The sequence below is a fragment of the Gavialis gangeticus genome, unplaced genomic scaffold, assembly GCF_001723915.1.
Source record: "Gavialis gangeticus isolate Ggan-Ray unplaced genomic scaffold, GavGan_comp1, whole genome shotgun sequence".
NCBI classification, from domain to species: domain Eukaryota; kingdom Metazoa; phylum Chordata; order Crocodylia; family Gavialidae; genus Gavialis; species Gavialis gangeticus.
Window position 1 is genome coordinate 7,652,593 of NW_017728997.1, and position 14,813 is coordinate 7,667,405.

General features: G+C 39.5%; 1 protein-coding gene across 2 annotated transcripts in view; it reads right to left on the reverse strand.

Moving 5' to 3' along the window:
- CNTN6 (contactin 6) overlaps window positions 1–14,813 on the reverse strand; it is a 260,433-nt gene that overhangs the window by 117,353 nt on the left and 128,267 nt on the right. For both annotated transcript variants that reach the window (XM_019504720.1, XM_019504719.1), the window contains exon 5: window positions 2,494–2,589. In XM_019504720.1, the coding sequence (XP_019360265.1) occupies window positions 2,494–2,589 (96 nt within the window). The remainder of the gene's footprint in view (window positions 1–2,493; window positions 2,590–14,813) is intronic.

Genomic DNA, 14,813 nt, shown 5'->3' on the forward strand with positions numbered 1-14,813 from the left:
GGAGCTTTCTTTGCTTTTAAGGACTGCTTTTCACTTCATCTCCCTGATTACATACCCTTTCATAGTGCTGTAAACACTAAATGAACTGAAATTTCACCTCTGCTCAAGATTTGATGGACTTCTCTACCTCTCTGATTATACTGTATTCTCTTTATAGATCACTATTTACCTTCTCTTAGGATTTCATAGTTTCTAGGGTCCCTTCCAACTCTAGAAACTATGAAACTATGAAATTTATCTTATAACTCTGTTTTCTTTGGGAAGAATTGAGGAAATATTTTGGGGAGAGGGGTCCGTGCTAGCACAGAGTAAAATATGATAAGTCCCAAGTTCTGTGTCTTCATTTCCCATGGAGAAGGGGGCAGATGTAACCAAAGTTTTGCTATTTCATTTAGTCTGCCCATTGTGCTAGGCTTAGTTCATCATTGTATTAATACATTGATGAAACTTTTTGTAGAGGTTTTTAAAAGCTAATCTAGTTAGTTGTATGGCCCATAGACTATGGAATTGTCCTGAATACTTCAATGATGGATAAGTTTAAGATGATTTGAAGGTCTAACCCAATGGATTTCATTACTCAGACTGTTCCAAACCTCTTCAATCTCTTGAATCCTGGGATGGAAAAAGCTCTGAAAGAACAGTCTCTGTAGAGTGTTACAGCACTTGGTTCTAGGACTGAGGAAAAGGAAAAACATCTCCACTATCAGAATTGCATAGTGTATGGGTACCTGCTAATATTTATATATAGATGAGGGAGGGAAGTAGAGTGAAGGTTGTATATCTCACCAGTGAGAAGGAGAGAAGAGCATGATATCTAAAGTCTGAGGCCCTTTAGATGAAGATGGGGATTTGAAATGTCCTATAAAATGTAAGATGCACTGCAAGTTAACCAAAAAGAAGAAAGGAGAGCCCAGAGATGATGGGGACCACAGTTGCAGGAGCAATGGAGGAAGTAGTGCCCATATATTAACCCCTCAGTGGCTGGATGCACCCCTTGGACAGCCTTCCTGCACACAAACAGTCCCTAGCTTTCAAGATCATCAGCAAAGCAGTAAGTGAGCAGCTCTTCCTCATTTAAGGGAGTGATGTTCCCGGGAGCATAGTAATGAGAGATGTTCCCGGGAGCATAGTGAATTCCATATTAGATTTCATATTCCTTATGAAACAAAAATAACAGGAACCAACAGGAGAAATGGAGCTGCTCTCACCTGTGGTTTACTGTCTGAAGGGCTGCTAACTATAGCTACTGTCCTCTATTACACAGAGAAACAAAACGGATTTGAAATAAAGTGGTATTGGCTTCAGATCCTGTTTAAAGGGATACAGATTATCTTTGAACTCTTTGGGTTTCCTGCTGCCTTGTCACCCAGCATGAAACAACGCACTTTAGTTAAAAATAATTCGATAAGTACAACAGGGGGGTGTTAAGAAAGGCAAACCCCAACGTTACTGTGAGGAAATAACATAGTTGAATAGTAAGTCATTCCTTGCTTCCTTCCTATCAAGGTGTGTGATTAAACTAGGCTCAAGAATTGAAAAGGACACCGTGCCTTTGTGTACAAGTCCTAATTACTGGAGGAATGCAAGTAAGAAAGACAAGTTTGAATTATTTTTGATAGCTTTATAAAAATGAGAACTTGAAACTATTTTATCTTCAGTATTGGGCTGAAAGTCCTGTGGAATAAGTTTACCTTCTTATTCTGGTCAGTCTGGAAAAGCAGAAAAAATTTCACAATACTCTTTACAATTTTTTAGGTGAGTTTTTCTGTCTTTAGATAATAGCACAAAGAGTTTCAAAGCATAACAAGCAGTCCTCTACTCCACTTTTGCGGGAAAACCTGCTTTCTTCATTTTTTGTTGGTCTCTTAATTGGCATTTTTTTTTATTACTGAAATGATAACACTGCTCCTTATGTTTTGATACTTGTATTTAAGGCTGGAACTGGGTAGAAGACCATCAGAGGAAAAAAAAGTTGTCTTTCATTTTCCTAAAACTTTTAGCCCCACCTGCCCCCCCACAAAAAAAATGATTTCAGGAGATTTTATATTTGGGTTAGGTTTTTGATTTTCATTGGCTCTTGTCTAATGCAAGCTTCAAACAAAGCCCTTTATGGCTTTATGCCCTAACCTGCAAGCACTTGCATCAGGCTTGATTTTATTACTGCAAAGATTCCAGTTTGAGAGCCCTCATACTGAAAATCAACATGCTGTAACAAATACATTTTAAGAGGACAACTTTTAATGATCTGAATCTTACAAGTGTTGACTGTACTTAATGATTTTACAGTAAGGTAGTAAACATACTTGACATTTTTTCCCTCCGGGAATTTAAAGTAGTGATTTAAAAAAACCCAACCGAAATAACCTTTGGCTAGTGCATCCTTAGATATTCTAGTCTCCATCACTTTTGAGCTGCATAGGCTACATTTGGTTGGACAAAATGCTGCACCAGAATACATCAGAATCATTTACATCACTCAGACTCTCATCATACCTCCGTAGTGTGATGGAGGTCCACAGAGCAGAACCACTCCTTGTCCTTCTCTTACTGATACAGTGCTTCTCGTTTTGGTTTCAAATTTTTCAAGATCTTAGGGGGGGAAAAAACAAAATCTAATTATTACCAGTCAGACTTCTCGGTTAATTATAGGACTGATCTAGCTATCCTTACTCAGTCAGATGAATTCTATGCAAAACCAGACATTGCAGATTGGACCAGGAGGCCATCTTATATCTAGTATTCTGTCTCTAATAATGCCCAGTTCTGGGTGCATTAAGAAAGGTCTTCACGTTCTTGCAGTGCGAAATTATGGAATATTGTGTCCATGGAGAGGTTACTCCCTAAGCCCTTTCAGCATTAGTGCATGACTCGAGTGTCACTTTTTGGTATCAAATACAAAATGTAAGTGTATAGCTTGAACATTTAAAAATATTTCAAATTTACATATCAATGAAAGGCCCCTGCCACCCCCTCTTTTTTCAAATAGGGACCACATTTTTTTTTCTACATAGCTAACTTACTATAGCTCCTTATTAAGCACCTTGAAGATTTTTAGTAAGAAATAAAATAGACTTCAATGCCCACGAAAGCAGGGCTTTTTAAATTAATCTACTAAGGGTTTTTTTTTTTTTGATAAATGCTATACAGAAGTCAGTGGGTATCTTGAAATTAGTCTGGGAAGAGAAAATGAAGAGACTTACAGAATACAAATAAATGGACAGTAGGGCATTATTTTTTATGGTTAATAAAGTTACCCCTTGCTAACACATACAGTTGCATTACGACCCACTCTTAAGTGCAATTTTTATGGCTATTTGTCACTTCCTTTTAACTGGAGCTATGAATACACATGAAGAAGAAAATACAACCCACTATTTCATTGCTTGCTAAAAATGCACAGGTAATAAGTTTCTCAGTATGGTTCCCCTTTAATAATGCGATTTCAATGACAAAAGATAACACACAAAATGTACCTTCAATAAAAACCCCCAAATCAATTATTTTCTTTTTGTTCCAAAAGTTCTCATTAAAACGATGAGATTTTTCATCAGAGTGCATTTGACAGGGGATGTCACCTGCTTCTTTTTCATTCAAAGAACATTTCAGTAAAATAAAACAGACCATAATAATATCACCACCCCAAAACTAGCTATGCCATATAATTTCATATAATCATGTTTTACTTATGATTTCTGTATTCAGCTTACTACAAGGGTATGGATTCCAAGTGTATTCTTTTCAAATTGTAAAAAGTCCTTTTTTAAGGTCCTGTTAGACATGGAAAGTTAGTTGGGTAAGTAGTTGTGGGCAAATTAAACTCAACACCCACAAGAACGCCGAGAAAATAAGAGCTGCATTTGATTTTCTATGGATGTTTTTGTGGGGTTTTTTGTTTTTGTCTTTTGTTTAACTATTATGTAAAGAGTCTGTCTCCAAAGCATTAAGCGCTTCATGTGTCAACTAATAACAAATGCATAATACGATTATGTGCTTGATAACATTGATAACATGTTGGCTTATTTTTCCTTTTAAACTATTTTTTTTTTTTTTTTTAAGCTTTGAAAAATTGCATATGGAAATTTATGTGCCAGGGGACTCTTAATGGGTTTGTTAAATGTCTGGATTAATACGGGCCATTTGCATCCACTGATAGTTAACTGATTCTTACTGTGAGAAATAGTCCAAATTATTTTGTGGTATTAGCTCTGATTTGGACTTGCCCGTCTAGGAGCAGGGTGATGCCTGAAGGGGATAAATGCGGCCCTTTTCATTTTTGAATTTTTGCCACTCGCTGAGATGGGAGTTGATACAGAAGTAGTGGGTTATGACCAGAAGTCGACCCTGTCATTCTCAGAGAGCTGTTGGGGTATTGCTGAAAATGATTTTTTTTTCTTAAGCTTTCATAAAAAAATGTAATAAGTTCTTCCAGAGAAGAGAATAAGCCTAAACCAATGATCTTTAATACCCACACCGGAATATTTCTTTAGTGAGGAAACTTAGCAGGAAGGTTTGATTTTTGGAGCACATCTACAATTGAACTGTGCTTTGCGGTACTCTTGCAATAGCTTGTTTTGGTTTTAAGCAATATCATAACATGGACACGATGCTGCCTGTGGAGCCTGACAGCTCAAGTTCATACGTCTGTGCTACTGCTTTTAGATTTCATCAGCTGCCTGTAACATTTGACACACCAGTGGACCCTATAATGCGAGGTGCAATCACACTTGAATGGTGCCATTCTTTCCGTTTTGAGAGGATGCAGATGACCCATTGCTCATCTTCCCTTAGGGCTCTTTCATATGTTATTCTGAAGGATTTCACAGTTTCCAGTGAGCATAAGGGTTTATCATGTCGTTAGCAAGGAGGCATGAACTGAGAGGTCTTCAGTGAGCCACAATCACTACTTCTATCTGGCAAATGCTTCCGTCCTACTTGTGTGGTCAAGTATCTTGCCTAACATCTGGTGTCACAAACTAAATGGAGTGGGACAGAGTAAGGAATGCACACAGGGTAACCAGAAGAGATGGAGGAGAGTATATGGTGTGCATCCCTTTGTAATCTGAGTCTCTTGCAGTGTTTCTCTGATGCATACAAGCTGCACAGGTAGTCCTCAGACTTACGACACAGTTGCTGAAAGCCATGTGTTAAACTGAAACTTTGTAACTCAGAACCAATTTTCCCATAGGAAACAATGTTATAAATGGGGGATTCGTTCCTGAATCAAGGCCCGATACCCTATTTTTACCAAAAATAACCCAGGCTTTTGTACTCAATCAATTATAGATGAGTAAAATAGCTACATTATATTGTAAATAGCAATCGCATTGATTTGGAAATATTTCTTTGAGGTGACTTTGCTGGTCTTAGCTGGAGTCTTCTCAGGAGTCTTGGCTACAGGTTTTTCTGGAGTCTTGTCTGCTTTCTTCAAGGAAGTGTCCAAGGAAGTTTAGACAGATGTTCTCCAGGGAGATGGGAGACCCAGCAAACTTGTTCGCTGGTGTGGTGTGGCGAAGCATTGTAAAGTCAAAACTGATATCAGAAAGTTGAAACGGTGTCAATTTATCAACTTTGTAAGTGCAAAGCATTGTAACTCGAAATGTTGTAAGTCATACTAACTGTTGGCTGGTTTTGGGTGAGGTTCAAGTTGCTGGTTTTCAAAGCTAAGATCCATTATGAGTTCTGAATATATCAGACAATGACTTTTACCATATGAGTGTCAAAACCAGTATTGATCCAGCGAGATGCTCAAATTCACCATCTCCTGTTTGTACAGGGAAGGGAACTGATGGCAGAAGACTCCTGTGAAGATGGATCCTGCCTACTGGAATTGGTAGGAAGTAGACTGTAGATTAAATAGCCAATGAACACCAAAGTTTCATCTCACTGCTACAGAAGGTCCTTCTAGGCCATGATGGAGCCATATTAACAACACCAGGTATAATGGCCAGGCTCTGATGTGTACCATATCACTGCCTATGCTGTAGATATTGAGTAAAGAGTAGACCTGTGAATCAAGGGTGGTCTATCCTCTCCCAGATTCATTTTTTAAAAAATGGCTGAAATAGAGAGACAGGTATACTGCGATTCAGTGACATCATTTTATTTGTTTCCACAATGAGGAACTTCCCCCTGTTTTTCCACAACTCAATGGTTACATTATCCAGAAAATTTATAAACAACAAAGAGTCCCATTTCCTCAACAATGATCACTAACAAATGGGCTCAGGTTTGGCATGTCAGTCTCTCATTTAACTCCCTCAGCTATGACCAGTTCAAGGAACTTTACTGTTTTTCCCTTTTTCCTCTTCTTGCTTATTGGTCTCCTGTGAAGATATTGTCTATTTAGAGGTGGCCGAATTGAATTAGACAGGTGCAGCACCTCATGAACACATTCTGCAACCTGTCATGGTGACAATTGAACATATCTGTCAATACACTGGGAAAAGCATTTTTAAACCATAAGATGTCCCTTTAATTACCTGTGTCCTATCTCTGTGGGTTGTAATCTAAAGACTCAATGGGGAAAGAAGATTAAAAGACAAAGTTCATATAGACTTTTCTATTACTACTTAGAAAGGAAACTTTGAGTGGAAGTGGTGTGTTAATACACACTTAACAGATACTTAAGGTTTTTTATTGGTGTAATATCTGAACAATTAGCCTTTAAATCCATATAGAAATATGTCTACCTACTTGTTCGGAAAATGTAATACAATTTAAATGATTTATAAATTAATGAATTACTCTGCTTCCCTTTTTGCAAGGGGGATCAAGAGTTTGCTACAGATCGAGATCCAGTATTAACCCATCTGTTTTGAGAGAGGGGCATCAGCTGGTCCAGCTTCCCTCATCCATTCACAGATGGACCTAAGGCCAAGCAATGAAAGAACATAAGCACATGGCCTGGGTAAGAGAGTAGCCTTTAGTATTGGCTCAGTTCATTTAGGCTAGGTAGCCTTATAGAATATTCTGTGCTCATTACAACTAGCAAAAGGGGAAAATTCAAGTCACAGATGGGTTGTTTCCCAACACAGTAATGAAACCACTGAAGCATGTGAGTGTTACGTGAATAATCATAGTATTCTGAACGTGTGTACAGGAGTGGAAAATGCTACTGGGTAGAGTAGGGAAAAATGTGGAGATCAGCTGGGCCATCAGAGAAATACAGCCTTCAGAGTCCATATGCCAGCACTGCACATAGAAATGACTCGGGCCTGAATGTTTCAAACTTCAGAATTTCAAGTCTAGGACAAGGGGTCCAATTATTCAGGTCTGAAAAACTCCCATTGTCTTCAATAGAAGGAGGATCATAAAAAAGTTCAACTGTCAGATCACCCCAGGGATGCTGATCAAAAAAGAAGCCAGCCAAATCTTTTGAGGTGCTGGCATTGGCTAAAATCCCAGGAACTTCTCTTTCTTGTTTGCTAATGTAAAGAGGCTATAGGTTTTATTATAGAAATGTGTAAAGGGGGAAAAAAAAATATCACCCCTTTCCTTGCTGTAAATCATAATTTTACATTTTTGCTGAGAACAAGATTTTGCTGGTAAAGGAAGCTCTCTGAGGAGGAAGGGGGAAAAGAGTGATGTTTGAGTAGTGAAAGGTGTTTCCATAAGGATTAAAAAAGTTAACAGGTTTGCATGGCTAGCTTTAGGGCTCTGCTGGTAATGTTTTCCATCGCTCTGAAAACTGATGCAGATTCCTGAAAGCGGCAGGATTTGGAGAAATATTACTCTTCTGGTGTCACTCTACTGTATTTTAAGGAACTGTTTTCCCCTTGATCATTAATTAAAACATGGAAGCAACAACTGATTAACATTACAAAAGAGCTACACTTAAACATCCTAGAATCCACATTATTTGCTGATTAGTATGATTAAATTTGAACAGCTTTGCTATGAGATGTTGGTACCTGAAATACAAGCAATATGCCAAAAGGTCTGTGCAAGTATCTCATTCATTTCACTAATATTATTGCAGTATATTGCAGGTCGGATTTCCAAAAGAGCTCAGCACAGTTTGGCACAGGTTTTTAAAAGAAGTTTAGGTCCCATTTGGTTACCAAACGGAAATGGCCAGATCTTTCAAAAGTGCTCTATATCTAGCCCTTTCAATTAAGAACAGTAGCAACCCACTAGAGTGCTGAGTAAGGCTGATTTAAAAAAATGCTACTGAAGCTGTTTTCCTTTTCTCCCCCTTTGTTGGGGGGGAGTTGTTGCGCTTGCACAGAAGTGTTGAAACATCACCCAAAAAACGCAACAGAAGACAAATAAATTAAGATGTTGCTAGCCCCTCACAGGACTTGTAGTTCAAAGTCATATGCCCCTTTCCTCTCTCTGGGTGGTTTTCTTAATCAGGTTATATCTCCCATGGTCAACCATGGCCAAAGACTCCTATGATGCATTGAGAAAGCTCAGCAAGAGATGCATAGTTAAAGTTGTCAGGCATGAAAAAGTGGACCACAATGGAGAATGGAGAGAGAAAGTGGTATTTCCTAATTATAGGACTTTAGCTTAAAAAAAAAAAAAAATTTTGAGCAAAAGAGTTTGGTGGCTGATTTTTTTTTTTTTTTTTCACTGAACATTTGAAATATCCTCTGGATAATTAAATGCATTTAATTGTTGCAGGGGTTTTTTCCCCCTCTGAAGGAAGGAAAATAATTCTGATCAGCTGTGCACAAAGAGGTTTTGGCATGTGTAGACAAAATGGGGGCCCTAAATTGAAGCAGGGGATTTTAAAAAACACTGCTTAAATTTAGGGCCAATTTAAACCCCTGTGTTGTGTATACACCGCAGTAACTTACCTCCCTCTCCGATGGGGAGGGGAGGGCGAACTGCCGGCGGGCGGAACGGTCCCTGGGCTGTGGAGAGGGCTGCTGCTTCCCTCTGCTGCTGTGGCACCCCCTGCCCCCCCCAGGCAGCACCTGTCCACAGGCACCCGGCTCTGGCGGTCCCTGGGGGGCAATGCAGCTGCAGAGGGAAGCACCAGGCCCCCACGCAGCTCAGGCAGGCAGACTCCAGGGGAAAAAAAACAAAAAATCAAGCTCACCACTTTTCTCGGGCAGAGCCTGCTTTCCCAGGCTGCTGCCAGGTTGCCTGCAGGGCTTCCTGCAGAGCCGTGGAGCTGCACGGAGCCCAATGCTTTGCTCCATGGCTGTAGGAGAAGCAAACTGCTCAGAGGAGTTTTAGTTTGCTGCGCCCCAAGTCATTTAAGGCACATTATGCCGCCAAATTTACTACAGCAGATGGAACTAATGCACAATACGCTACCAACGTGTGCAAACACCAGCACCATTAAAGTGGTGCAAAAGCATTTTTCACTGATTGAAATGCCTTGATGGGAGTTGTGAGGTACGAAGCTTTTCTGAAAGCATGGCCCTAAATAATCATTTACCCTAACAGCAGAAACAGATCACTGTATTCCATGTTATTGTGTTACCTAGCATAACTCTATAACGTAACATGACATAACCTAATAAAGCATAATGTTGCTTGTCAAGATGGTATTAAATAAGAGCTAAGATCAGGTGTTTGGCATTCATTTAGATTACTAATATGCACTTAGGAATAGTGTGGATATTTAACAGATGGTGTATTTGCTAACTTTAGTGTTTCTGTAGAAATCTATAAATAAGTTATTGCCTAGCTCCACAGATTTCCTTCCATTCTTTGCCTGTATTTATCTCAGTTTGTGAGCAATGGCTTGTCTCCCTCTGCATTGCTCTCTCAGCTGTAAGTTCTATATATATGTGTGTGTGTGTGTGTGTGTGTGTGTGTGTGTGTATATGTGTATATATATATATGTATATATGTGTATATGTATAAAAAAATCTTCTCTTCAGCAGCATATATGTTGGCAGATTGCTGTCTGTATAGCACAATTAATCAGTCAAATGTGATAATGAGGTCATGTAGCCTAAGCAAAAACATTCAGGTGAATAAGTGATTCTTCACAGTGAAATGTGGGAATATATGGACTCAGCTGTGCGTGGCAGCAAGTCGTCATCTTTTGCTGGGGAATATTTGCAGACCACAGCAAGAGAGAATCGTGCTTAAAGCAGGCCAAGCGTACGCTACTCTGTGGCAACTGTTTTAGAAGAGGACAGGGCTGTTTCTGATATGTGGGGTAGGGCAACTTCCAGCGTAGTGGTGGCTGTACACATAAGTATGGAGTTGGCATAGTGAGCCAGATCTTAATCTGTTTATAAATTGTTATATCTCCATTGAAAGTAACAGAATTATGCTGATTTGCATCTGCTGAGGGGTATGGCCCGAGGGTCTTAAAAGTGGATATTCAATTAGAATGAAAGCAGAGGTGACATAAATAGCATTTCAGAGGAGAATGAGCATTAAAGGAGCCTTTCTAAGCAGAGCACTGCAATTAAAAGAAGATAAGCAAACCCATATGATCAGCGAGGTGTTTAGTTAAGGAGATGAATGATGATACCTAGAGAGATATGTCACTGGAACATACACAGGCATTTCCTGTTCAGTGTGCTCATGTTACGACACTTCTAGGTGTGATGCTCAGTCATAGAAAGGTGAAAATATTTCTTTCTTTTCTTAGTGTTTAATGCTAAACATTTGCATAAATGCTGATTGCACCAGCAGTTTATAAATTTTCTTAGCTAAAATATTGAAAGTATTAATGTTCTTAGCTAAAGTACTGTTGGAAGTTTTGTAAAGCAAACTGCTTCTAAATGAATGTGGTAGCTGTATATCAGTCCATTCTAACATCTCGCTACACGGTGGGTGAGACTGGATATAGGGGCACACGTACACAGTGGATACAAAGATCCCACATAAGTAATAGTAAATCAGTTAATGCAATCTAAGTATTTTATGGTGACCGCTGCATAAAGGCAGTTGAAAACGTGCCTATTTCACTTTTTGTGTAGAATTTTAAAATGGCTGAGTGGCAGAAATATTACCTTTTTAAAATGGTGTTTGGTAGCCCAACCCTGGGTGAGCTATCTCCAAGTGAGGTGGATTGCCTTTGAGCAAAACCAGTCTCCTAAGATGAATCCAAACTTTTTTATCTTGGATCCTCTCCATTCTTTATTGGTTGGTTCTGATCCCAGAGACCACTTCAACTTTTCATTTGCATTCTTCACCCAGTTCTTAGTGCTACTCTCCTCCCATTTTTTTTTAAGATAGACATACCAGATTCTGTATTGGGCCTTGCCAACTTTTACTTGCATGTGAAGTAAAATGAACAGTAGACTCCATGGTTTTTAAAGGGCTCCAACATCTAGAATTCACATGAATACTTAAGAATTTACCATACTTCCTTACTTGCTTGCATATACTATGGTGTTGGGAAGTATATGGAATATAACGGGATTGTATTTCATGTTGGAGGAACCGGCAGAGTAACTAGAGGCAGGTGGGAGTGCCCTCAAGTGCCACCTTTGGGTGCTGGAATTGCCCTCCACCCCCACACTATGGAGCCTGCACCCTGGCAACATACTCATGCTAAGGACCCCAAGCAAATCCTTGGTGGCTGCTGCTGCTGCCACTTTGAGTAACAGCCAGGGCAGGCAAAGCATGTGGTGACTGCAGCAGCACTTTAGCTGGGGACCATTTAGGAGTTCCTGGCATTGGTAAGATTGCTGCCTGGGTGTGTGCTACCTCTGCACCCTTCTTCCCCCCAGGGCTGTTGGAACTGAGCATCAAGGCCACAGAGTAAATGAAATCCTATGCATGGTCTCCCTTCCCCTGCTCTTAATAAGAGATGAATGATTTAGGTGAACACAAACAAAATGTGCATAGCATGAGTCCAGTTGGAAATGCTTGTCAAAACCCCTATTAGAGCTATCCAAACTTCCCGAGTCTATAAATATGAACTGGAAATGTCAAAAAATAGCCTCTTTTTCATGATATTTCCTCTGCTTCTGCTTTCAGTTACAGCTGCAAACATTATGAGGACGGTCTTTATCATAGCACTTCCAGTTGCAAACCTGGCCAAAACTGCTGGTGGGGAAACACTGCTTTTGTCTTGTATGAATTGGGGTATGGGGAGAGGGGGTTTGTTTACTTGTTATCAAAATCAGGGCAATGTTTATTTGCTATTTTTAAGATACCATTTATTTAAATATCTCATCGGATCCAAACAAGGTTTAGTTATAGTTATACTTTCTTTTAAAAAATGGGCCATGGCTTGGGAAGGCAGTATTTTATTCATCTCAGTTCACTCTATTTTTGACACAGCAATATGGAATAAGTCTTTTGTCTCTATTACTTAGACTGAGAAGACAGTCTCCTGAATATTTGATGCCATGCTGGTTTAAAGTGAGAGAAGACTCGACAACCGATCTTGTGGTGGATCACTAAATTATCCCACCAAATCAGGGCACTGTGCTTTATAGAGGAATTGCTCAAGGCATAATCTTGCTACTGCTGCAATAACATAAGCTTATATTGTGATCTCATGCATATTTTCAGGCTGCAAAACTGCCCTGGAAAGTTGTCCATGACCCTAGCAAATGCACTGTTTTTTGGGGTCCTGTTAGACGTGTTATTACTTACCATTATTTAGACATTAAGTATGGGACTATAACAAAGTAGGTTTTGCAAGTTTTAACTCTTGATGTACTTTGTATTAAGAGTGCATGAAGATTGGAGAGGTGTTTAGTGTTTTTTTAAATGATATTTTGTTGCAGTTATGTTTCCAGAAGGGAGGAGGGGAAACCGTGTGTTTTATCATTAAAAAGATATTAGCTCATTTTAAGAGTGAGTATCCAGACACCCTGCATTACAAACTAGCAAACAAGGAAATAAGAGGATTTTAATATATGAGTTTGTTACAGACAATTAGAGCAAGTCCAATTTATCACCTTGCATAATTACTAACAGTTCATCTGAATTAATGCAATTTCATGCTTTCTTGAACTTTTGATTTTTTTTTTCCATAAATGTTTTGTCATTACATAATCCCAAATATTATACTTGTAATTATAGACTGTTATTGCACAATACAATGAGTGCTAAGACATTAGAAGTAAGAGCACTTCACAAGTTAGAAATGCTCATTGGGAAAAATCAATAGACTGCTTCTCCCCCACATTTTTATTGAGATGTGATTACTTGTGATACATCAGGATGGTTTTCAGTTTCTTCTCTTTTTATAGAGCATAATATTATGAATGGTCAATGTAACTGGGCAAGGTGTATCACAATGCAATTCTTTTCCCAGGGAAATGTGACTTAAAAAAGTTCTGAATTCAGCAGTTTTCAGAAAAAGCCCATTGTTAGAAATCTTTGTTGAAGATTTTATCATCTGCACTTAGGGATTTGTTATCTGTGACTTTAAGTTTTTTATGATACTAATATTTCATATAACCTACTAATGAATGAGGTTATGGGTAAAAAGGATGCAAGTTTGTTACAGCCCTATGCTGAGAGCCTGGTTCTTCATTACAATTAGTCAATCTCCTGCTTTTAGCTGTGGAGGTCCCCAATTCCATTGCCATTTTGTTGTCCAAGATGGCACCTATCCATCTCAAAGAAAGGATCCTTACCTATTTAATTCCAACACAAACATTTTTTTCAGGCACAGCCCTTTGTTTCCTGGAACAGGGGCTCCGGAAGTGTTATGCTTCACTGGGCGCATCTACATGTGCAATTAATGCCAAGGGATACATTCCAGAGCTGTTTGAGCCAGAGTATACTGCTCCTGGGTTCACTTGTGTGTTCAGGACAGCAGCACTTTGAGCCGGGGCAGAGCAGACCCAGGCTGGCAGCATGCTCTTGGGGTTAGCCCCAGGCTCCGGGTGGCAGCGTTGGGCAGTAGAAGGGATGGCTGGAGCACAAGAGTGCCAAACGTGGAGCTGTGTGGTTGGGCAGCAAGCAGGAGTCTGGCCCCCTGCTGCCTGGGCTGACCAGGTGCAGTTTAGGCCTGGGTCAGCATTTACACATGCATTTCACTGCAGTTAATAATTCTACAGTAATACTGTACTTCTCCCCAACAGTCCTGTCTTCAACATGTTAATTAATTTACTATACCCTAATACCAGCACATGTGTAGATTGTGACACTTGACTGCAGAGCTAATTAATCCACTCATTAGCCACAGGCCGGAACATCCCTGGCCTGACTAATGGTGGCACATACTCAGTGGGTCTGTAAGATGGAAGGTTCCAGAGGCTGTGAACCTTGGACCCAGCATAAGGTAATGCCTAACCTTTAGTCCTGAGCATGCCCAGTTTGTTCTGTGTTATGTAACAGTTTTGGCACAAAAATGCCAGTGAGGTTACAGCTACCTTTTTTGAGCTGAACAGTACTTTGATTGGTATTGTTGATGATTAACACCTATATATATATATAGATACTGTATATAGAGATATCTAGATATCTATATCTATATATGGATCCTGGTTTTCTCTGCTAAAAAAAAAAAAAAAAAAAATCCCAATTTTCAGTTTAAGAAAAAGTAACCTAAATTCCACATTCCAGAGAGAGAGAGGTTTCATTTTAATTGTGGAAAAATGTGGAATTTAGGTTACTTTTATGTGTAGCTGTGTGGTTGGGCAGCAGGCAGGAGTCTGACCCCCTGCTGCCTGGGCTGACCAGGTGCAGTTTAGGCCTGGGTCAGCATTTACACATGCATTTCACAGCAGTTAATAATTCTACAGTAATGCTGTACTTCTCCCCAACAGTTAGGTTACTTTTTTTTAAACTGATAATTGGGATTTTTTTTAGCAGAGAAAACCAGGATCCCTGCTTTATCATGAAGGGTGAAAAAACCTCCACCCATCCCAACTTAATTCCACCTGTGACTCCGCAACTCCACAGTCCGAATAAATTGCCTGGCAAGA